The sequence below is a fragment of the Schistocerca nitens genome, chromosome 6 (genome assembly GCF_023898315.1).
Source record: "Schistocerca nitens isolate TAMUIC-IGC-003100 chromosome 6, iqSchNite1.1, whole genome shotgun sequence".
In the NCBI taxonomy this organism is placed as follows: Eukaryota; Metazoa; Arthropoda; class Insecta; order Orthoptera; family Acrididae; genus Schistocerca; species Schistocerca nitens.
Window position 1 is genome coordinate 122,118,819 of NC_064619.1, and position 26,147 is coordinate 122,144,965.

At 40.0% G+C, this 26,147-nt stretch overlaps 1 protein-coding gene across 1 annotated transcript; it reads left to right on the forward strand.

Annotated features, from left to right (window-relative positions):
- The first annotated feature begins 420 nt into the window (after positions 1-420).
- Positions 421-24,354, forward strand: LOC126263047 (gamma-glutamylcyclotransferase-like). The gene is made up of 4 exons (XM_049960022.1): positions 421-531; positions 2,501-2,601; positions 2,673-2,806; positions 23,694-24,354. The coding sequence occupies exons 1-4, from the start codon at positions 432-434 to the stop codon at positions 23,989-23,991; spliced, it is 633 nt and encodes a 210-aa protein (XP_049815979.1). The 5' UTR covers positions 421-431; the 3' UTR covers positions 23,992-24,354.
- Positions 24,355-26,147: the final 1,793 nt, after the last annotated feature.

Here is a 26,147-nt window from a genome sequence, read left to right on the forward strand (position 1 = left end):
CTGCTGCATCTCAGACTTCCGAGAAAAAAACTAGTACCTTAGTCCACATTCAGGAGAAATTACGAAAATTTAAATGTAACGCAAACTTTGTTCCATCATAAATTGTGTGAATTAAGTAAGACTGTTATCTGAAGTCGAAATTTTGATGCACCGCACCGCTGACGATATTCTGTTTTCTGTTTGTGCTTCCCTAAATCTTTGTTGTGTTTAATGGCGCAGTTACTATAGTCTACAAACAGCTACCGTGGCTTGCAAACGACGATTGTGGGATTTCGTCTTCGTCTTGTTGCGCGCATAGCGGAGGACACACTGTAAATCGTCCAGTCATATCGCTAGTCGTTGCCCAGTCAAGGTCTGTGCCGCTTTATATTGGCTATGAAAGGCTTCAGCGGGAGTTCAGCCAGTCTTAGCGGGGGTACCAAACCTGCAGCATGGTCTACCGCCGCGACACAGGGATCTTAGCAGTGATTGGTGTCTTTGTGGCGTGTCAAGTAGCAACAACAGCTACTGTTAAATCTACTGCTGGCAGAAGTAAGTACCTATATTTGTGCTACAAGAGCTAATTATGTTACATGTTACTACCCTTATATTTGAAAATGCATAATTGTCGTACAGCTTGAATATGAATTCATTGAAACTGCTAGTGTTTACGTAAGCCATTTGTCAGGTTTCGCTAATTCCGTTACCAATTCAATAATATTCCCGAGTTTACTTCTTATTCTTCTCACATCGGAGCCCGCATCCGTGGTCGTGTGGTAGCGTTCTTGCTTCCCACGCCCGGGTTCCCGGGTTCGATTCCTGGCGGGGTCAGGGATTTTCTCTGCCTCGTGATGGCTGGGTGTTGTGTGATGTCCTTAGGTTAGTTAGGTTTAAGTAGTTCTAAGTTCTAGGGGACTGATGACCATAGCTGTTAAGTCCCATAGTGCTCAGAGCCATTTGAACCATTTTTTTCTCACATCGGAGGTGCCACGAAAACTGCTTTCACAGCATATCAAGCAAATATATTACAAAGATTACCGAGGCACGAGGTGTAAATAACGCAGTCTTCCGACAGATATAAAGTTTTCCTCTTGTCACAAATCTAATCTATCTTTGCAGTTTGCTCTTTTACCTTGCCATACAAAGGATTTTTGTTTTCGACTGCAGCAACCTAGACATTGCTTCATGGGCACGCATTTATCTTAATGCTGTAGCATTATTTATATCCGCCGCCACAAAATAACACAGGCATCAGATATTAAAATTAGCTCCTGTTTTCACCCTGGACCTTGCAGTGATCGGAAACTCAACCTAGCAGACGTATAATCAGATCTGATCATACAGTGTAGGCTTTCACGGCCGGTGTTGTCTTAAGTTAAAACTTCCGGGCTGAGAGGCCGTGGTCGATGTATAAAATTTCCACCTGACTTTTCGTCTCCATCTGCCGGACGACCTCAGAAGATGTCTCCCGCAGATGGAGACGAAACGTCACGTGGAAATCTTATACATCGACCACGGCCTCTCAGCCCGGAAGTTTTAACTGAATCAGATCTGAGTTTGGCATAAGAAGAATAAAAGCTGCGTATTGACTATTACTCAACTGTGAAAGATTGTTTTTCTCAAACAACAATGATTACAATCTTTCGTCAATAGTAGTACACCCAGTGCACACAGACAGATTCAAGTGATTAATTAAATTCACCTCGCATGGGGTTCCCAAAACCGGATTTCGTAACCCGATTTCCCAGTACCGCTTCTGGGTGGTCATGTAAGCACTTCAAAATGTATTCTGGAAATCCGCTTCTAGTTGCCGGTTTTCCCATTCCGCAACCGATTTTCGTTTCCATGTAAACGCAACCGGTTTTGGAAAGTGCTTGGCCTGTCAAGTTTCGTCTTACTTTTAAAATTTTCGGCTAGTATGGACGATGTAGCTTTTTGTACTGTGGAGGAAAAGTAGAAGCTTTTAATTGAAGAGTGATAGCGATTGTTCTGACTAAACGAGAAACCGTAACAACTGTTTTCCAGGCGCCATATTTAAATGGGCTAGCAAACCCACTTCAGACCTTAACATGTAAACACGAGAGCGAAAAACGGTTTTCGAAATTCGGTTTCTCGTCTTTCGGAATATATGTCGCATGTAAACGTAGTGAATGGGAGGTACGCTATATTTAACCAAAGATAATTCAAAGCTACCTCGGTAATGTTGGATATTTGTAGTATTTTCGATGTATTATCTTTGCAGACAGTGAAATGGGAGGATAATATAGTTAGTGATTGTGTAGTAAGTGAAAATATGCCTAAGAAGCACAAAGAAAGTTATTCTTTGTTATGCTTCTTTGGATAATTTGCAAGAGATATATGCTGTTTCCATTCGTTATGACTTACAAACAAGCAGAAAATCATCCGACATGAAACATTATGTAGGAATTGTGAGCGAATGATGCATGCATGATAATGTGCACAATGTATGTTAGCAATCATTTCGTAGGCATGGCTGTTTATGACTTTATTACTGTTACAGATGATAAATTTCTATATTTTGCATATGGCAGTAACCTCTTGGCTAAGAGAATACATATGAATAACCCAACGGCTGTTAGGACTGCTAAGGCCAAACTTGCGGTAAGTGTTAGAAGCACCACTATGTAAAGAGTGGTATTTACGGTAGTTAATAACCGCCTCGACTCTTACAGGATTATCGACTTGATTTCGGAAACTGGTCTCGTCGCTGGAAAGGTGCTGTTGCCACAGTTGTTCCTGATCAAGGAAAACATGTATGGGGAGCTGTTTGGCGGATAGATAAATCCGATATGGACAACTTGGATAGGTAATCAAACTTTTGTATCACCAAAGGAAAATGGGACATTAATATGGGGATACGATAATTTTATTGTAACTACAAGTTCATATTCTCTGTTTAGTATCTTACTTGCCTATAGAAATTTATTCCACACGTAGGTCTTCAAAGATCTGTAATGTGGAATATATTCTTGCTTGAAATACTTCCAGACAGGAAACATACACACACAGACACACACACGCCAGTCAGAAGTCATTTAATTCACTCCGAAGCTAAAGAGTCATTGATACAACTCTTTTGAAGTATTTTTATGATAGGTCAAGGGAAGTGTCCGATTCCTGTAGATTTTGTAATTATTGTTTTTTTGTTCGTCGTTTTGTGTTTTGAGATCATGGTGTGTGGTTTTTTTTTTTACTGTTATATTTAGCTTTTCCCCTTCCTAAAACCCCCAATTTACCACGGTTGTCCCGTTTGATTGTATTTTTGGAGGGAGTTGTTAGCGTCTTATTAATACATATTTTCGTGCTTGTTGCCGTGTGTATGTAGTGACATCACAGGCGCCATATTGGAGACGCTTACAAGGGAACCTCCCCATCGCACCCCCCTCAGATTTAGTTATAAGTTGGCACAGTGGATAGGCCTTGAAAAACTGAACACAGATCAATCGAGAAAACAGGAGGAAGTTGTGTGCAACTATTAAAAAAATAAGCAAGATATACTAACTGAGTAGTCCATGCTTAACATAGGCAACATTAAGGAGAGCACCATCTGAGTAGCGCCGTGGTCCTGTGGTTAGCGTGAGCAGCTGTGGAGCGAGAGGTCTTTGGTTCAAGTCTTTCCTCGAGTGAAAATTTTAATTTTTTTTTCAGACAATTATCAAAGTTCAGGCACACACACACACACACACACACACACACAATCAACTTCGCTCTCCAAAATTCCAGGACATGTTCAGATTTGCGTGGACATAATGCAGGATTTGACGGTCTACACACGGAAAAATTTGAAAACGTTAAAAACATATGTTTTGACAGAGCACAGGGAAAACTGTGCGACTGTGAAACGGTTGCATTCATTTGTTGCAGTTTATGTGACAAACTCTTATGTTTTCATCACTTTTTTGGGACTGATTATCACATCCACAAGAAAACCTAAATCGGGCAAGGTAGAAGAATCTTTTTGGGTTGGATCGACAACATATTCCTGTCATGTGACGCAAATGCCGTCACCAGTGTCGTATAGAATATATCAGACGTGTTTTCCTGTGGAGGAATCGGTTGACCTATGACCTAGCGATCAAATGTTTTCGGTTCCCATTGGAGAGGCACGTCCTTTCGTCTACTAATCGCACGGTTTTGCGGTGTGGTCGCAAAACACAGACACTAAACTTATTACAGTGAACAGAGACGTCAATGAACGAACGGACAGATCATAACTGCGAAAATAAAGAAATTAAACTTTTCACTAGAGGGAGGACCTTTCATTCCACAGCTGCTCACGCTAACCACGGGACCACGGCGCTCCTGATCTCACAGTCTCCTTGATGTTGTCTATCTTGCACATAGACTACTCAGTTTGTATATTTTGCTTATTTTTTTGATAATTCCACACAACTTCTTCCTGTTTTCTCGATTGACCTGTGTTCAGTTTTTCAAGGCCTATCCACTGTGCCAACTTATAACTGAATCTGAGGGGGGTGCGATGGGGAGGTTCCCTTGTTAGAATAGCCATTTCCGTCATATTGATGAAGTCATGGATCAAAGCAGACGGGAGGAATCGGACACTTCCGTAATCCCGATCTTATTTATCGATTTTGTTTTGGCCCTGTGACATCTTCACCAATACAGGAAGCCAGTAGAAAATTACGATTATACATTAATACACTTTTAATGGACAATACAGAATTCGTCCATAAATATGTAAGACTGTATTAATACATAGATCATGAACATGATTGGTGTAGGGAGTAGTCAGGCATATATATGATGGCCTTTCTCTTCACCTGTAGATGATGGGTACGAAACACTGAAACACTGACAAGATGATGCCCCCACTTGGCTGATCACCCAAGATGATTTTATTACAGGGTCATTCCGCTGTTACATTACAGGTTGACACTCAAGATGATTTTATTACAGGGTCATTCCACTATTACTCACATTACAGGTTGACAGTTTTTACCTTTTTTAAAAATATGAATGAACTTAAGTTTCAAATGTTATGCTAAAGTGAAATAATCTTACTACTGACAAAATTTTCTTCATTTTAGTTTGTAATTTGCCTAATTTGCTTGTACCACATTGTGAATAACGTTAAAAACAAAACTGTTACTAATCTTACAGAAAAGACATAGGCAATATCTTCTGAAACCTGATCAAATATCTCTGCTCTTGAATAAGCTGAAGACAGTCTTTTTTTTCCACAGTTAGCCTGTAACACAGAAAGAAGAACTGTCACATTACATAATAAGGAGAACTGAGAGAAATGTAGCTGTTACAGTGTACGCTTTTAAAAATAATATTAGAAAAGTAACAAAGAAAAACAGTAATGCTAATGTTTCTGCCATTTACCTTTGCAGTAACAAAATTAAGTGGCATGAGCTTTGACAACAAACTGAGGATCTGAAATGACACAGTTAATTTCCTCACTGTTTACAAACGATGTATCTCCATCATTGACAGTGAAGTGTGATTTACTCTCTCCCACCTTTATACATCGTTCAGTACCATTTGGTCATCAACTGAAGACCAATAGATTGCTGCATAACAATATGCGATATGCCTTCCTTGTAGCTCCAAAATGATAAACTTCCCACTAATAACAATTTTTAGCAAGTCTGTCCTTTTTGACAGGTAGATCTTTCTTTGTATCGCTATGCTTCGACAAGGAATAAGTCTTCAATTCATTTTTAAGAATGGTGGCATGTATTTCTGATATTCTTTAGGTACTTTTATGTACCTTTAGGTACTTTTTCCTTCAGTACCTTTTTCATACATTTCACTCACTTTTACAGATGATATTTTGTTGGCTACTTTTGCAGTTTGCTTTGTATAAAAAAAGCTGACAAATTCTTCCCCAGGTATGAGCTCTAACTTGGCTCTTCACTAAAAGTTCCATCTACAGGATCTTTCCCATGTGAAGTGGCAAAATAGTTTCACATTACTTCCTTCATATTACTTTTAGACTAGCTGCAATGTAACTATTCTCGAACTGTGAGCTGGCACCATCTGACGAAATACTGATTTTACTGACTTCAGAAGGCATTTCTCCAAGCAGACTATCAGAGTAAGCAATAAAAGTGTTCTTTGTCTGACATTGTTACTATGGGATGGTGTTTACTAGAGTACCAGACTCATGATGTAAACAGACTTGTCGTTGACCCAGTGAAAACTCTATTTTCTCCTGTGCAGGCCAAGTGCATTATAAGAAATATCCTCTTGCAAAAATTCCAAATTAGATTTAGCAGTGAAGATGAAATCATTGCTGTTTCTTTGTTGCATAGCTTTACATGCTTTCTTTTCACAAAAAAGTCCTCCAGGAAAAATGTTGCATAGTTTTACATGCCTTCTTTTCACAAAAAAAGTCCTCCAGGAGAAATGGCAACAAAGAAATTATGCATTGTGCCAGTTCAGCAGTAGTACATTCCTGTTTGCACCCTGATAAGATGACCTCCTTCTTTCCATATTTGCCAGGGACAATTGATGTTATATTCCTGAGCATCGTTAATAATACATCTCCGCCAAACAACAGTCAGTCACTGAATGTCATAGTCCAACTGTATTCCATAGGTGGCTAACATAGGATTGTGTTTAAATAGGAGGTTGACTATGCAGGAAGTGCTTGGAAAACTTTGCCTAAAGCGTTTGCAACCAAAATAAAATTTCCATGACACTTACATAAACGAATGTTATGTGTTACTTGAGAACTCGGAAGCACATTTTAGGTCTATGTTCAGCAAATCTGTTCTTGCCAACAATCTTGCCATATTAAGAAACAAAAAGAACGTGTCTCACTCGGAGAAGAATGCAAGTGTGTGATTTGTAGTTTCTTTCGTGAACAATCTGGGTTACAAATGGTTTTCACGTCCTTCAGGCGTGGTGCTTAGCCACTTACATCATCTCTTGAATAAACCTCTTGAACAATGGAGGCAGTAGTGCCAACCAGTTGGTTTGAAGTAGTAGTTGCTTTACTTCCAATGAATGAAATGTCTCCAATAAAACTTCCAGTTTCTTAACAACGCACTTTATTTCGTGGTGAATTTGGTAGAGTTTTTTTCTCATGGGCTGTGGCTTGCATTCTTTTAAGGAAATAATGTTCCTCGAATTGCACCAAAGGGTGGTTGGGTTTCGCGTTCCGCTGGATAGGTCAGGCGTTCACTATATGCAGGAGGCGACTACACAGGTAGCAGGGGCTGTGTGGCGTGGATTGGGCGGTCTTTTAGGTTAGAGGGTCTCAGAAAAACACAAGAAGGGCTTCAGTCACAAAGGGTGCAGGCCAAACACAGGAAGAACGTAGATACAGGAACCATCAGTATAACAGTTGTAAATTGTCGTAGCTGTGTTGGGAAAATACCAGGACTCCCAGCGCTAATAGAAAGCAGTGATGCTCAAATTGTTATAGGCACTGAAAGCTGGCTAAAGCCGGAGATAAGTTCAGCCGAAATTTTTCCGAAGAACCTAACGGCGTTCCGAAAGGATAGGCTAAACACGGTTGGCAGTGGCGTGTTTGTTGTTGTTATAAGTAGTTTAACTTGTCGCGAAATTGAAGTATATAGTTCCTGTGAGTTACTATGGGCAGAGGTCACTGCTGGCAACCGGAATAAAGTAATAATTGTATCCTTTTACCGACCTCCCAATTCAGATGATACAGTTGCAGAAAGGTTCTAAGAAAACTTGAGTTTGATTTCAAACATGTACCCGACTCATACAATTACAGTTGGTGATGACTTAAATTTACCCTCGATATGTTGGCGAAAATACATGTTTAATTCCGGAGGTACGCATAAAATGTCATCCGAAATTGTGCTAAACGCATTGTCTGAAAATTATTTCGAGCAGCTAGTTCATGAGCCCACGCAAATAGTAAACGGTTGTGAAAACACCCTTGACCTCTTAGCAACAAATAATCCTGAGTTAATAACGAGCATCAAAACAGATAATGGACTAGTGAATACAGGGTTGTCGTAGCGAGAGTGAATATTGTAACCCACAAATTCTCCAAAGATAAGCGAAAAATATACCTATTGAAAAAAGCAGATAAAAATTCACTTGACGCTTTCCTGAGGGACAATCTCCACTCCTTCCAGATTAATAATATAAGTGTACACCAGATGAGGCTTGAATTCAAAGAAATAGTATCGGCAGCAATTGAGAGATTTATACCAAATAAATTAACAAACGACAGAGCTGATCCTCCTTGGTGCGCAAAAAGTTCAGAACACTGTTGCAGAAACAACGAAACAAACATGCCAAATTTAAACAGACGCAAAATCCCCAAGATTGGTGATCTTTTACAGAAGCTCAGTTTATCGTGGACTTCAGTACGAGATGCTTATAAGAGTTTCCACATCAAAACTTTGTCTCACAACCTGACAGAAAATCCAAAGAGATTCTGGTCATTTGTGAAGTATGTTAGCGGGAAGAAGCAGTCAGTGCCTTCTCTGCGCGGCAGCAATGGAGATACTATCGAAGACAGTGCTGCCAAAGCAGAGTTACTAAACACAGTATTTCGAAATGCCTTCACAAAAGAAGACAAAGTAAATATTCTAGAACTCGAATCGAGAACAGCTGCCAACATGAGTAACGTAGAAGTAAATATCCTTGGAGTAGTGAAGCAACTTAAATCACTTAATAAAAGCAAGTCTTCTCGTCTAGACTGTATACCTATTAGGTTTCTTTCAGAGTATGCTACATCTACATCTACTTCTACATCTACATGATTACTCTGCAATTCACATTTAAGTGCTTGGCAGAGGGTTCATCGAACCACAATCATACTATCTCCCTACCATTCCACTCCCGAACAGCGCGCGGGAAAAACGAACACCTAAACCTTTCTGTTCGAGCTCTGATTTCTCTTATTTTATATTGATGATCATTCCTACCTATGTAGGTTGGGCTCAACAAAATATTTTCGCATTCAGAAGAGAAAATTGCTGATTGAAATTTCGTAAATAGATCTCGCCGCGACGAAAAACGTCTTTGCTTTAATGACTTCCATCCCAACTCGCGTATCATATCTGCCACTCTCTCTCCCCTATTACGTGATAATACAAAACGAGCTGCCCTTCTTTGCACCCTTTCGATGTCCTCCGTCAATCCCACCTGGTAAGGATCCCACACCGCGCAGCAATATTCTAACAGAGGACGAACGAGTGCAGTGTAAGCTGTCTCTTTAGTGGACTTGTTGCATCTTCTAAGTGTCCTGCCAATGAAACGCAACCTTTGGCTCGCCTTCCCTACAATATTATCTATGTGGTCTTTCCAGCTGAAGTTGTTCGTAATTTTTACACCCAGGTACTTAGTTGAATTGACAGCCTTGAGAATTGTACTATTTATCGAGTAATCGAATTCCAACGGATTTATTTTGGAGCTCATGTGGATCACCTCACACTTTTCGTTATTTAGCGTCAACTGCCACCTGCCACACCATACAGCAATCTTTTCTAAATCGCTTTGCAACTGATACTGGTCTTCGGATGACCTTACTAGACGGTAAATTACAGCATCATCTGCCATCAACCCAAGAGAACTGCTCAGATTGTCACCCAGGTCATTTATATAGATCAGGAACAGCAGAGGTCCCAGGACGCTTCCCTGGGGAACACCTGATATCACTTCAGTTTTACTCGATGATTTGCCGTCTATTACTATGAACTGCGACCTTCCTGACAGGAAATCACGAATCCAGTCGCACAACTGAGACGATACCCCATAGGCCCGCAGCTTGATTAGAAGTCGCTTGTGAGGAACGGTGTCAAAAGCTTTCCGGAAATCTAGAAATACGGAATCAACTTGAGATCCCCTGTCGATAGCGGCCATTACTTCGTGCGAATAAAGAGTTAGCTGCGTTGCACAAGAACGATGTTTTCTGAAACCATGCCGATTACGTATCAATAGATCGTTCCTTTCGAGGTGATTCATAATGTTTGAATACAGTATATGCTGCAAAACCCAACTGCAAACCGACTTCAATGATATAGGTCTGTAGTTTGATGGATTACTCCTACTACCCTTCTTAAACACTGGTGCGACCTGCGCAATTTTCGAATCTGCAGGTACAGATCTATCGGTGAGCGAGCGGTTGTATATGATTGCTAAGTAATGGAGCTATTGTATCAGCGTAATCTGAAAGGAACCTAATCGGTATACAATCTGGACCTGAAGACTTGCCCGTATCAAGCGATTTGAGTTGCTTCGCAACCCCTAAGGTATCTACTTCTAAGCAACTCATGCTAGCAGCTGTTCGTGTTTCAAATTCTGGAATATTCCATTCGTCTTCCCTGGTGAAGGAATTTCGGAAACGATTAGCTCCGTACTTAACAATCATATACAACCGTTCGCTCGACGAAAGATCCGTACCCAAAGACTGGAAAGTTGTACAAGTCACACCAATATTCAAGAAAGGTAATAGGAGTAATCCACTTAATTACAGGCACATATCATTAATGTCGATATGCAGCAGGATTTTGGAACATATATTGTGTTCCAACATTATGAATTGCCTCAAAGAAAAACGGTCTGTTGACACACAGTCAACATGGGTTTAGAAGAAGTCGTTCTTGTGAAACACAACTAGCTCTTTATTTGCACTCAGTGTTCAGTGCTATTGACAAGGGATTTCAGATCGATTCCGTGTTTATGGATATCCGGAAGGCACTGTAGTACACAGGCGCTTGTAGTGAAACTGCGTGGTTATGGAATATCATCTGAGTTATGTGACTGGATTTGTGACTTCCTGTCAGTGATGTCACGGTTCATAGTGATTGACGGGAAGTTATCGAGTCAAATAGAAGTGATTGCTGGCGTTCCCCAAGATAGTGTTGTAGGCTCTTTGCTGTTCCTTATCTGTATAAATGGCTTGGGTGACAATCTGAGCAACTGTCTTAGTTTGTTTGCAGATGATGCTGCCATTTCTCAACTAATAAAGTCATCAGAAGATCAAAACAAATTACAAAACGGTTTGGAAAAGATATCTGAGTGGTGCGAAAATTGGCATTTGACCCTAAACAATGAAAAGTGTGAGAACATCCACATGGGTGCTAAAAGGAATTCGTTAAACTTCGGTTACACGACAAATCAGTCAAAGGTAAAGAGCATAAATTCAACTAAATACCTAGGTATTACAATTACGAACAACTTAAATTGGAAGGAACACATAGAAAATGTTGTGGGGAAGGCTAACCAAAGATTGCGTTTTATTGGCAGGACACTTAGAAAATGTAACAGATCTGCTAAGGAGACTGCCTACACTACGCTTGTCCGTCCTTTTTAGAATACTGTTGCACAGTGTGGGCTCCTTACCAGATAGGACTGACGGAGTACATCGAAAAAGGTCAAAGAAGGGCAGCGCGTTTTGTATTATTGCGAAATACTGGAGAGAGTGTCACTGAAATGATACAGGATTTGGGCTGGACATCATTAAAAAAAGGTGTTTTTCGTTGCGACGGTATCTTCTCGTGAAATTCCAATCACCAACTTTCTCCTCCGAATTTTGTTGACGCCGACCTACTTACGGAGAATCGATCACAACGATAAAATAAGGGAAATCAGAGCTCGTACGGAAAGATATAGGTGTTCGTTCTTTACGTGCACTATACGAGATAGAGAATTGTGAAGGTGGTTCAATGAACCCTCTGCCAGGCGCTTAAATGTGATTTGCAGAGTATCCATGTAGATGTAGATGAATGTTTGGCTTTGTTCTGATAGATTTATTTCCCTTTCTGTAAGGGTTCACATTTGGCAACAAACTATCCGTTCCTTCCTCTTTCTCTGCTGTTATTCTTGTTTCTGTTTTGCAATACTTCAACATCTGTTTCTTCTTTCCCCTTACATGTATTTGCATTTTATAGTTCTCCTCATCTTTGTTTCTCCTCATCTGTTCAAAGGTGATGACATTTTGCTAGCTGAGTAAAGAAAATAATTGTGTATATTACTTTCCTATCAAAATTTATGATGGAACTCCCACAAGTAATATAACTAGTAACATTTATTTCCCTAATATTAATACAGAGTCACTCACATGATGTAATTGCAATATGCTGTAGACCATTTAATAACAATCATAGAAGGCTGAAATTTTATGTAAGTTATGTAGATCAGAAGTACTTTGAACTACCAACTTTCTTTATAAAAGGAAATCAGTAAAAAAACATATTGTTGTCACCCACATTACCCGTAAATATGCATTTTCTCAAATTTGTATAGTTTGCCACAATTAGTACCATAATGCATGTTTCTTCTTTTATTTTGTATATTAAGGTGTCAGTTAAATAATTCATATAAATTTTTTTTGAAACGCTAGTATTTAAATTGTTAAAAACCTACCTTGAAAATGCTGAAACTGGTGCAGTAATCGCCATAAGAAATAACATACTATTCTAGGAGCCAAAAACTTAAACAAAATCACTTCTCACCAAAAACTTCGTTGTTGACAAGATGTTTGTAGTGTATACAACGGTGCAAAAATAAATTAACAATAAATTTTTCACTTTAAAACTATTAATACAATGGCCCTCTGACCATGCAATTACCCATGACTCCATAATTGTGTAACAGGCAGGGAGGGGGCGGGGTGGGGGAGATGCTTATGAAGTGGCGTGTAATGGTTTTCTAAAAGAACAGACCAACAATTTAGACCCGTTTTAGTGTTGTATTGTCAGAATACGTGGAAATGCTTAGTCACCTTTCATTATTAACATTGGTTAATGTATTATGAAAGGCATATATTGTGTAGTGGGATAGATGTAACCTAAAGTCGAGAGTATGCTGGAAGTTTATTGTATATATAAGTTTATTGTATATATAACAACAGTCATCCAGCTTGCCAAATGCAGAGGGTTTGTTATAATTTTACTTTACTCGCATTTGACCATCCAAACGACCTCAAATCTTACACTTATTCAATTGACATTTTGGAATTATTTTGTGCTTTTGCTGAGAATACTAACACTTCATCTACCTCATCCTCGTTACAGACTGGGCCATTCTGCTCCATCTTGGAGTCGGAGTTAGTTTCATGGTCCATGGATTGTTTTGCATGATAAATTGTAAAGATGTGGAACAAGCCATTTTGCACTTGCGACGCAAATTATTTTGTAAATATGGCTACATGCTGCCCTTTTAAAACTTCTCCAACCTCTCTTTCCTCCCCAAGGAAGGAACTAACAGTTTCAAAAGCAAGGAAAAGGTGTCACTTTGGGTGTCCTGTGGTCAGTACTCTATGCATTTTGTCTCCTGAAGGTAAGTGATGATCAGCAATTCTGTATCATAATCTGTTAATCCTAATGCTGCCATTTTTGTCACAATATAAATTGAACTATTCAGCTGTAGCAAAGGCTTATGCTCAATGTAGTTCACCAAACTCAGTGGATTCCATAGTGGACCTTCCTTGCATTTCTCATAGTTTACATCTACAAACATAATCCACAAGGCATCATATGTGGAATTTCTGAAACACTTGTGTGTAGGTCAGACCTACCAGTAACTAATCTAGCAGCCCGATTCTGAATTACTTCAATGTCTTCCTTTATTCCGACCTGTTGCAGGTCTCAAACACTCGAACAGTTCTCAACAGTGGGTCGTACTAGTGTTCTCCTTTACAGATGAACAGCACTTGGTGACAAACTGCCTATTGGCGTACCCGACATTTCTTTCTCTGATTTCTTACTTCGCCGAGTGTTTGGCTCTGTTATACTTGTAATGTAATTTGTGTGGTACCCATTGCTCCTCAGAACACTTCTCAGGTGTTGCATTTTGCATCTGAGCTGCTACGGCTCACATATTTGTCCTGCTCGCGTTATGAGCGTATTAATCGTGCCTCTTTTCTGGCTCGGATGGTGTTTTGATAGTATGTGCATCAATTGGTCCGTGTGTGTTGGTTTTCGATACGCGCTGTGTCCCAGGTTCTCGCCATGCCTTGTGACCAGCACATCTAGAAATGGCAGTTTTTTGTCCTTTTCTACTTCCATGCTAAATTTTATGTTGGCATGGAGGCTGTTCAGTTTGTCAACAAGTGGCCATGAAAGCCCTAACAATTTTGTATTACGCCTCCACGGGGAGGAGATTTGCAGATTATACCGACGCCCTGATCAACGACGGAAGAAGAAAGTGCGATTGACGTCCTCTCTCGCCTTTGTCGCGGTGCCGAAATGAAGGTGCTACACCGAAGTTCTTGAAATTCTGCTTCTTGGTTATCTCTACAGTCCTTGAAAAAGCTTGGACTCCTGTATCACCTTCCTCCATTCTTCTCTGTCCATCGCCTTCCTTCTCCAGTTTCTTATTCCCATCGCCTTTAGATCTTCTTCCATATCGTCCAGCCACCTTTTCCTGGGTCTACCTCTTCTACTTCTCCCGTCAGGTTTTCCCATGAAAAATTTCTTGACACTCCGAGTTTCTGGCATTCTGTGTACATTTCCTGCCCATCTTACTCTTCCCTACTTAATTTTAACAACAATATCCATCTGTCTAAAAAGTGTTTTTAGTTCTACGTTTGTCCTTACTCTCCAGCCATCTTCCTCTCTCACTGCTCCAAAAATCCTCAGTATCTTTCTTTCCCATCTCAATAACCAGTTCCCCTCCTTTAATTTCAATACCCAGCTATCTTGAGCCATACATTACTACAGGTCTTAATATGGTCGTGTATCTTTTGATTTTTGTATTCCTACTAACATTCCTGGAACTAAATACATTTTGCAAGGCAAAATAGCAGCGATTTTCACTCGCTGTCCTTTCTTGAATTTCTACTGCTACTTTATTGTCCTCTGTTATTACAGAACCTAAATATTTAAATGTTTTCACTCTTTCATATTCTTTCCCATTAATTACTATTGAATTCTTTTGTCCGTTTATATTGGGCTCCCCCATCACCATATACTTTGTTCTGTTTATGTTTACTTGTAGACCTACTTCTCTTGCTGCTTCCTCTAACGTATCGTAGTTCCCCTTTAGTGCCCTTACATTCCTTGCCATTAATGCTACGTCATGCGCATATGCTACCACTTGAACTTGCCGATTAAGTATTGTTCCTCCTGGGTTTATCGGCATTTGCCGCATCACCTTTTCTAAAACTAAATTAAATAGCATGGTAGAGATCACATCTCCCTGTCGTAGGCCCCTCTGTACCTGGAGTTCACCAGACAGTTCTTGCTCTATTCTTACTTTACACACTGTTGCTTTCATTGTCATTTCTGTTAAATTGACCAGTTTAAGTGGGATTCTAAATTCTTTAATGCTCTGTATAATTTTCTCCCTGTGAAGGCTGTCGTAAGCTTGCTTAAAATCAATGTACAACTGATGTAGTTGCCTGTCGTACTCATAAAACGTCTCTAGCACTTGTCTTAATAAAAATATCTGATTCATAGTGGATCTGTTCCTCCTAAATCCAGCCTGATAGCCCTCCAATATCCCTTCTATCATCCCTTCAAGTCTGGAGGCTAAAGGTTTACTAAATATCTTGTATGTTACGTCCAAGAGAGTGAGTCCACGATAATTACTACATTCTAGCTTGTCGCCTTTTTTATGTAACGGGCAGATAATTCCCATGTTCCTATACATTTGCATTAACTTACATTTTTCTTTGTTTAGAGCCAGTTGCCGTTCATCACACCAACTAGAAATTTTGTCTAAGCCATCTTTTACACTCCTACAGTCACACATCCTCAATACTTTCCCATACATAACTGCATCATCAACAAACAGCTGCAGATTGCTGCCCACCCTGTCCTCCAGATCATTTGTGTATTTAGAAAATAATAGCGGTCTTACTACACTTCCCTGGGGCACTCCTGATAATAAACCTGTCTCTAACACTCGCTGTCGTGGGCAACATATCGGTTTCTACAACTTAAGGTCTTTGATGAGTCTCTCACGTATCAACGAACCTATTCCATATGCTTGAAAGTTCTTTAACAGCCTTCATTGGGGCGTTGTGTCAGACGCTTTCCATAAATCTACGAGGGCAGTTCAATAAGTAATGCAACACATTTTTTTCTGAAACAGGGGTTGTTTTATTCAGCATTGAAATACACCAGGTTATTCCCCAATCTTTTAGCTACACAACACTATTTTTCAACGTAATCTCCATTCAATGCTACGGCCTTACGCCACCTTGAAATGAGGGCCTGTATGCCTGCACGGTACCATTCCACTGGTCGATGTCAGAGCCAGCGTCGTACTGCATCAATAACTTCTTCATCATCCGCGTAGTGCCTCTCACGGATTGCGTCCTTCATTGGGCCAAACATATGGAAATCCGACGGTGCGAGATCGGGGCTGTAGGGTGCATGAGGAAGAACAGTCCACTGAAGTTTTGTGAGCTCCCCTCGGGTGCGAAGACTTGTGTGAGGTCTTGCGTTGTCATGAAGGAGAAGTTCGTTCAGATTTTTGTGCCTACGAACACGCTGAAGTCGTTTCTTCAATTTCTGAAGAGTAGCACAATACACTTCAGAGTTGATCATTTGACCATGGGGAAGGACATCGAACAGAATAACCCCTTCAGCGTCCCAGAAGACTCTAACCATGACTTTACCGGCTGAGGGTATGGCTTTAAACTTTTTCTTGGTAGGGGAGTGGGTGTGGCGCCACTCCATTGATTGCCGTTTTGTTTCAGGTTTGAAGTGATGAACCCATGTTTCATCGCCTGTAACAATCTTTGACAAGAAATTGTCGCCCTCAGCCACATGACAAGCAAGCAGTTCCGCACAGATGGTTCTCCTTTGCTCTTTATGGTGTTCGGTTAGACAACGAGGGACCCAGCGGGAACAAACCTTTGAATATCCCAACTGGTGAACAATTGTGACAGCACTACCAACAGAGATGTCAAGTTGAGCACTGAGTTGTTTGATGGTGATCCGTCGATCATCTCGAACGAGTGTGTTCGCTCGCTCCGCCATTGCAGGAGTCACAGCTGTGCACGGCCGGCCCGCACGCGGGAGATCAGACAGTCTTGCTTGACCTTGCGGCGATGATGACACATGCTTTGCCCAACGACTCACCGTGCTTTTGTCCACTGCCAGATCACCGTAGACATTCGGCAAGCGCCTATGAATATCTGAGATGCCCTGGTTTTCCGCCAAAAGAAACTCGATCACTGCCCGTTGTTTGCAACGCACATCCGTTACAGACGCCATTTTAACAGCTCCGTACAGCGCTGCCACCTGTCGGAAGTCAATGAAACTATACGAGACGAAGCGGGAATGTTTGAAAATATTCCACAAGAAATTTCCGCTTTTTTCAACCAAAATTGGCCGAGAAAAAAAATGTGTTGCATTACTTATTGAACTGCCCTCGTAGAAATACGGAATCTATCACTTGACCTTCATCCATAGTTTGCAGCATATCTTGTGAGAAAAGGGCAAGCTGAGGTTGGCAGGAATGATGTGATATTTGAACTGAGAATGTGGTAAAGTATTCTCGTGATTGTATACGAAGTGGACGCGACCTTTCTGCGGTGGCCGTGATTATATCTTCAGAGAGCTGTTGATAGATGTTCTGGACCTTCTTTCTCCGATTTCCTCCTCCATGAACATAATCAGTCAAACGGTGCATTCCTTATCTCGGATGTAAAATTCAGTTGAGGCCTTGAACTGTTCTTGTTCTTCATTATTTAAAACTACTTCACTAGTTGATATCAGGAACAGTGAAGAAAATCCAGGCAGCACTTTCTTCCATTCTGTAAACTCTAACTCTTATAAAAGAATCTAAAAATGGAATAAAGACTGCCCCTTGGTAGTACTCTTCAGGATCACACATAGAATAGTTTGGTGTGTTCTTTTAAATCTTAGCCGTCCAGGGAACCAAGATAGAGATCTGCAGCTGACAACAAATGGTTCCAGAAATTTTTGTAGCATCATATCTCAGAACTTCTAGTTTCTCTGTAGTGTTTCAAGCTACTTTCATGGCTTCTTTGAGACACAGTGTTGGTTTTTGAAGTCACATTTCCGCTCTTAAAAGTCTTTCTTTTGGAGTATTAACCTTATTTTCAGTAATTTAAAAGGCCACCAGAAACAAGCTATTTAGGATTAATTAAATGATAACCATCTAACCTTAATATTGAATGGATGATGCAAAAGTTACATTTATTGTCATAAGATTAGCATGATTAGATTAACGCATTAAATACGCCTTCACTCTTCCAAAATACAAATGAAATAACTTGCCCCGAAATATCACTTCAGGTGAAGTGGAGAACCAACAGAATCTCTGTCACACTAACTATTGCAGAATCCTTCTTGCGATCATTGTGACGAAACATTTTAAAAATTCCACTGACACTTAGGGCGGTTTGAAAAGTTCTCGGAATCACCACAAGAGATCAGTGCTAGCGCAACGAGTTGTTCACGTGATATTCATTGGATTGTTGCCTGTAAACACATGCCACGTCAGTTATCTTGGAAGAGAGCTGCGGCAGTGACATCGCTCTGTTGTTGTTCCCGCGTAGTGATTTGCGAAGATGGAAAAAATCGAGACTTGAGCAGTGATTAAGTGCTTCATAAAGAAAGCTATGAAAGCAAAGGACATTCATGCCGATTTCCAGAATACACTGGGGGACTCTTCTCCTTCATATTCAAATGTTTCCAAGTGGACAAACGAATTTAAATTTGGTCGGGAGAGGTTGAATGATGATCTGTGCAGTAGCCGGACAAGATGTGTCATTACTCCAGAAATCGTTGCAAAAGTGCACCAAATGGTCATGGAGGATTGCTGATTGAAAGTGTGTGAAATTACTCACACTTGCCGAATGTCATCTGAAAGGGTATATCATATTTTAACTGAAGAACTAGAAATTAAAAAATTATCTGCATGATAGGTGCCACGATTCTTGACGTGTGCCGTTGCAATGGCAGAATTACGCGAACTAAGGTACGAATTGTTGCCACACCCGCATTATTCATCTGATGTGGCTCTGTGAGACTTCCATCTCTTCCCAAGTGCATTAATCTACAAGGACACGACATTGAAAAATAAAAAAGTTTGTGATGTAAGTACTTTTTTTCTGTTCCGTTCCGAGAACTTTTCAAACAACCCTTGTATTTATCGTTTAACCCTAATGTAATCTCCGCCCGCCCCCCCCCCCCCCCCCCCAATGTAAACGCACTCTCTCTCTCTCTCTCTCTCTCTCTCTCTCTCTCTCTCTCTCTCACACACACACACACACACAAAATACTCGTCATCAAATAGTTTGTGTCAAAATTGGCTTCCTGCCCAGTATGAAAGCTGGAACACACACTGGTGGTTGCTAGGGACCAGGTTGATATACCCCTGCTCTAAAGTCTAAAGCATTAAAATCAATCCTTAAAGGTTTTGGTTACCAGTGTGTTGTTTAAGCCATGTTTCTTGTATTTAAAATATTAGTGACCTGAAGATATAGTAGTTTCACTATAGCTATCAACAGAAGTCGGTGTAAGTTGTCAGTGCTAAATTAAGCTTCAGCATCAGTGAGGTGTGGAGAAAGCGGGAAGAAAGAAATTTATTGCTACATTGAGGAGAGAAGGAAGAGGAGGAATGTTGTCTGTCTGCTGTAAAGTGATGCAACTTTAGACATACATACACGCAGCTATAGTATAAAGTAAACACAGAAGTAACAAGGTTATGTGAATGCATGTCATAGAGTTGTTTATGTTCAAACACACTCATTGCACTAATTATTTTTCAGTTGATACAAACAAGAATTCACTGGACTATTATAGTCTACATCTGTTAAATCACTGAAGTTGGCAACAGTCAAAAACATTAGTAGTAGACATAAAGAATACAGACGTGCACTGATAACAAGAAGCGAGCCGAAGTTCAGCTTAGCATTGACAACTTTTAGACATCATCTCACTTCTCTCTTCTGCCAAACTTAGCAATCTAACAGTGTTCAACAACCCAGATTTAATCTGATATGCATGTGTCTTTAAACCCACTTAAAAAAAATCTTCATGGCTCTGGGGATAGGGTACTTTTTTGGTGGTGAAAACAGTGTATACTTGATATATCTTTCCCAAATTTTGTTTTATGTTTTCTTTCGTACGAGACATAAACCCTTGCTGACTCCCAGCCATCAGCAGTGCTCCATCTGTTGACAGTACAGAACATGCCCCATGACAAACATATGTTTTCAACGGATTCACACACAACCTCAAATATATTGTGACCTATGGCTGGTGGTTGTGTTGTCTATAAGAATTACATCTAATAGCTCCTCAGAAAGCCTATAGTTGCAAGTCAATACCCTACACAAATATTGCGAGCTGCACATAGTCTGTTACATAAGTGATTTCGCAAGGGTGATAATAAGCATCAAGTCAGAACTTTCTCCTTGAGTTGATTTTCTGGATGGGTGCCCTTACCTTGGATCTGACAAGAAATTGTTTTCTTGGAGAGAAACTCCTTCAGATTTCTTTACCTCGCCTGGTGTTAAGAACTCTACATTTGCCAGCAAACATTGTTTGAACAGGCGCCCTATTGAAAATGGAATGCTACTTGTTGCTGTGATATGAGCAACTTCGTACCTTGCTTATGATACATCAGTTGAATATCCCTCATCAACAGTGATGTTAAATTAGTTAAATGAAGCATGTGTAATAACAGAAACTGATGCATTTGAAGAAAATGCGGAATGTCTACTCTGCATTATGATTTTTTTCTGCCTCAAAATGACCTGTTGCTGTGCTTCACCCTTCAGTGTTGCAGTAAGTTGCTTCTTTGCATCACAGACCAGCTCATCAAACTGCGCAGCATGAAGGGGCATGACTATTGTATGTTCACACTGTATTAAGTGTCTTACAGCACACTAGGTACTAAGGAAATCCATCTTTTTCAACAAATAAGAATTGTTCTTCCCAACCAAGGGGAAGTAGGAATGGGCTATTTCAAAAAGTCATTGTTATAGCTATATTCACTAAGAAGTGTGAAGTATTAATAAAGCATATGGTGCCAAGCATCGGGGATGCACACACAAGAGCAGTGCATGAATGAAGTGCAATAAGACTACCTGGCAGGTTGCCTATCTTACCTGTGCCTGTCTGCGGGTGAACTGGGAACTGACTGGCACCTGTGGGCACCCTTGCTTTATGGTGCAGTGTTGGAGCAGCCTACTTTAATAAATTTATAACTCAAGCTATAGAAGCAGATTCTTCATTGATACATCCCCATGGTTGTGTGTTTAAAATTGTTCTGTGATAGGGGGATGGTCCCTTGTAAAGAGGTTTATCAAAATTACGAGAATGAATGCTGCACAATTTTACGTAGAATATACTAGGGGCCGGTTTAAGGCCCAAGTGACAGAAGTCGCTGCTTGGGGCACCAAGTTAAGACAGGTGCTAGGGGCACAGAAGATTTCTATACAGGCTGTATCAAAGTTAGTTGTGGATTCTTGGGGCCGCCAAGGGTATCCAAGTGCAAGATTTGTATACAGTGCATATCACAGTTAGTAGCACAGACGAAAGTGTACTTGGGAAGTGGGGAAGGGCGGGAGGGGGGGGGGCGACAAATAAGTCGCTTGTCTTGAATGTTCTCGAAGCGGGCCTTGAATACACTTGGTGATTGCACTGCAGTCATATAATTTTAAGCAGAATGCAATCTTGTTTGTCATCCCTGAAACTAAATTTACATCTTTGACGTGCTTTTCTGTTATATTTCATCCAGGTTTTAGCCCATGCATTTCTATGATAGCAGCACCTTTTCAGTGCTACGGAGTTTGAAGTAGGCTAGTGCCGTTAAAGACAATAGTTAATATTTGCGTGCATCATCCTTATGCTGTGACTCAGGGTTCAAAGATACGTTTCGAATGAAACTTGCACAATGTGTACGCTATAATGAAACTTCCAGACACATTAAGGGGACCACACTGTGGTTCAGGTAAAAAAAAATCGATTTTCGGTTTTCATCATATTTCGATAGATTAAGGTTTTTATTTAAGTACTCGGAAAAGGATTTTGCTGAAAAAAATTTTTTTCGAGCATTTAAAGAGCATTTTCCTACCACGTGTGTTTATATTCCATGCTCACTTTTCTGTCACCCACTGGCAACCCACCCACTGTCAACTCTAAGCCATATGGGGATGCCATTATTAGCAAAATAGAGTGTGTAGGCCATGTTCAAAAGCGTTTGGGAACAAGGCTTAAAAAACTACTTGTTGATATGAGAGGAAAAAAATTAGAAGATGGAAAATTGTTGACCGGACAGGGTTAGTTAACTAAAACTGAAATAGAAAACTTGCAGGTATACTATGGGCAGGCAGTTAGCAGAAATAAAGAAAATCTGGAGGCAATGAAGAGAGATGTTTGGGCCATATTCTTCCATAAGTCTTCTACTGATGATAAGCTATGTCATGGATTGTGTCCATCAAGAGAAAATTCGTGGTGCAAATACAATAGGGGTCAGGCAACTGGAGAATCTTATTCTCACCAGAATTCTCTTCCTGCTGCTGTTATTACAGCAATTAAACCTATTTTCGGAGGCTTGGCTCATTCTGACCTTCTAAGGAAATGTCTGCATGGGCAGTCACAAAACCCAAATGAATGTTTCAGCAGCATAATATGGAACCGCCTTCCTAAAACTGTATTTGTAGGCATGTATACAATGAAACTAGGAGTTTATGATGCTGTTATTACATTCAATTGTGGTAATATTGGAAAGTGTTGGGTACTGAAAGAGCTGGGAATTAATCCTGGTGAAAATATGATCACTGGGCTGCAACATTGCGATAAAATGAGGATACCTGATGCAGACAGGTCTGCATCTAATATGGCCAAGAAAGCAAGACAAACATCCAGGAAGCTGAAAGAGAAGCTGGAAGACCTGCTACAGGTCAAAGAAGGGCCATCATATGCAGCAGGACGGCTTTAATTAACTGTAAGTAACAAATTTCGAAAGTTTTTTCATTAAGTCAATGTCCTGCAAACTAAAATTTTCAGTACATATGCTCCATTAAATCAGAAATTTTCAGAGAATCTGCATAACATAAAAAGCCACCTCTGGTACTACATTCATTAATATTTCCCCATTAGGAAGTTCACAAAAAATATTTTCTGCATAAAAAACTTAATATTTTTTGTTAGTAAATTTAAAAAAGTATTTCTTAAAAACTATAAAATGGATAAAGTAGATTTCAGTACAGTTGACTCTATTAGCATCATGTAACATACAGTAAAAATATTAAGGTCCAGCATCAAATAGGTTTTTCAGAAATGGGTCAGATACTTGCCTAAATTAACTTGGGTTAGACAGGTAGGGTGTGGTCCCCTTAAGTAACCCATGTTGAGGCCTAAACTATTGCCTTGTGCTAATGATGCTCTTAAAAGACTGAAGTTTATGGGCAGAGGTAATTTCCTCCTCTATATGAAATGTACATATTTTCTTTGTCATTATTTATTAGCTTTTTGCAACTCTTTTAAATTCCTGCTTCTCAGTGTTGCTTTTGTTAAACGTGCCAATAAATAAGGTTTCTTCTTCTGTCTTTGCACAATGCTGACACAGTCTATTTTGGTGAGAAATCTACTAGACAAATACTAACCTGCAGGTAAAAAGTTATGTGCTATCATTTTGACTTGCTTGTGACATTCCTATGTCCGCAAACTAAACAAAATAAAACATAATATTTGAAGAGGTATCCTGTTTTGCAGCCAGTCATTGGTGCTATTATTGCTGTTAATACAACATGAGAAGCAAGTCTGAATTCAGCTTTCTAGGCTGCGTGTCTTATTTTGCAGACAAGAAGGTGTTCCATCAGCCATGTACTTTCCGTTTGAGGTTAAAGTTGAGAAATCAGATGGAAAGAAACTGCTGTGCCGCTGTTATCAACTGTGTGACAATCCATCAGAGCTAGAACCAGGGCAGCCTATTCCAGAAGACCGACTTCCCTCTGAACTATACATGAGTGTGATAATACAAGGAGCACGAGACACAGGTCTCCCACATGAATATGTAGAGCAGCTGGAAAAAATCCCCCACAATAGTTACAAAGGTGATAACAGTACAATATTGTCTTTTTTGGTATCAAGTTCATAAGTTTGGTGATCACGCCCGTGCGTTCACACTCACACTCACTTGTGAAATTGACGAGAAAACCACTCTACATGTAATGTAATGCCTAGGGTAAGATACTGAAATGGTTAAAATAGTTTTCGATTATTATAAGGTTTCGTCAGAAAAAAATATTTAAGCTGATCCTGTATTTAAATGCTTTGTACATGTGTTATTCTTTGTCTTGTTGGAAAGAGAATTACACAACATGTGGGTGAAAGCAAACATTTTTGCCATGGAGGAACTTGTTCTATTACGTACGCAGAAGTATACGTCTCTGTAAAAAAAAATAAGTATCACATAAGCTGAACATCTCATGATTAATGCCATGAACAATTGGCACACAAATGTCAGGCGTGAGAAAATGGAATGTGTAAATCTGTAATACTTCATATCTGTTATGAATTTTGGTAGTTGTGGAAACGTCAGTGTTTTTATTAAAGCCAGTTTCAAATGTGACTACGTGTAATTGGAGATAGAATTTAAAAAACAATATACGTCTTTGTGTAACATTGTGAATGTAGGCCATGTCTGTGTCACACAGACCACATGTGCGTCTGAGAAGTTGCCTAGTTAAATATTTTTCCCATGTTACCCTTTAAGCCAATAGATATTTTCTCATACAAGAGCTATAAGAATTACAGGTGTATTAATTCATGTAAGGACTTCTTGGATTGGTTCTTACAAAATTGGATAGTAATGACTAACTCTTCTCTAAGAGGAAACAAAGGATGAAATGTAAAAGTGTTAGAGAGAAGGTAGAATCAAAAGGAACAGGAAGCCTTTCTACTGTTTACAGTGTACAAATCCTAGTAAAATCTGTCTGCTGCCTCTGCCTTGTTCAGTATATGTGTCATGATCCAGTCTTCTTGTACTTACTTATTATCTTAGTCTCCTCATTTACTCAAAAAATGAAATGAGAGTGTGGCATTGTTGGCCGGGAGGCCCCATCCGGGGAAGTTCGGCTGCCAAGTGCAAGTCTTATTTCAGTCGACGCCACACTGGGCGACTTGTGTGCCTGTGATGAGGATGAAATGATGATGATGACAACACAACACCCAGTCCACGAGCGGAGAAAGTCTCCAACACGGCTGGGAATCGAACCTGGGCCCGCAGCATGAGATGCAAGCACATTACCACTCAGCAAAGCAGGTGGACTCCTCTTTTACTCATTGATGGCAGATGATGTTTTGTTACACATTTCATGTCCCCATGACATATTTTGTATCACTGTGTTAGTGTGTTAAGAATCTGAAGATGTATCATTTTCGAGTATTAAGCATATAATTAGGAAAGTATTGTTATGGAATAATGAGGATGATAACTTTTCTTTTGTTCCAGAATCAAGGTACTCTGGGTTTATTGAGGTTCTAATTCTCCATTTTCATCTGTCAAGGCAGCATTGATATTGGCTGTTGTGAAGAAAATTGCTAGCTGTATAGTTTGCGAACAGTTCTATGTTGCAGAGCATTAAGCGGAGACCAAAAATGTATGACGATGGTTCAGATTATTTGGATTTTACCCTGAACTGTAGCATGTTATAAGTTTCTTTTGGTAGAATTAGTTTTCTTGATGCAGTAGAGATTAATAATATATGTGCAAACTAACTTGGCACTCGTCGCCGTGGCTGATGGAAGTACCTGTAAATGGGAAATGCCTTTATAGTTGCTCCCATCAGCCACCATGCTGAATGCCAACTTAGTTCGCACATGTAGTAAATATTTCAAATAATTCATAAACAGGACAGATTACTCCTTTCCAAGTAAAGTCACCATAGGCCAGTGGAGTGACAATTAGCTTTTGGGCAAAGTAGTTTGTCACATCTGACAAATATGCAGCCCCATGATCTCTGTTCTCTCTCTCTCTCTCTCTGTCTCTCTCTCTCTGTCTCTCTCTCTCTCTCTCTCTCTCTCACACACACACACACACACACACTCGACGATATCTCTCTACCTCTTCTTCCTCGTATATGTAGATGACTGGGCATAACTATCCTCTTATACAATGTGTCTAGTAACTCACCATATAGCGAAGATGCTGAGTCATAGATAGGCACAACAAAAAGAGCTTTCAGCCAACAAGGCTTTGTTGAAAATAAATACCACACTCACACTCACGCAAATGTAACTCACTAGCACATG

Excerpts from the sequence above, each read along its gene's own strand:
- LOC126263047 (XM_049960022.1), top strand. The coding sequence starts at position 432 with ATGGTCTACCGCCGCGACACAGGGATCTTAGCAGTGATTGGTGTCTTT. Across the intron at positions 2,602-2,672 it reads CTGCTAAGGCCAAACTTGCG|GATTATCGACTTGATTTCGG; the intron begins GTAAGTGTTAGA and ends CGACTCTTACAG. Across the intron at positions 2,807-23,693 it reads GATATGGACAACTTGGATAG|ACAAGAAGGTGTTCCATCAG; the intron begins GTAATCAAACTT and ends CTTATTTTGCAG.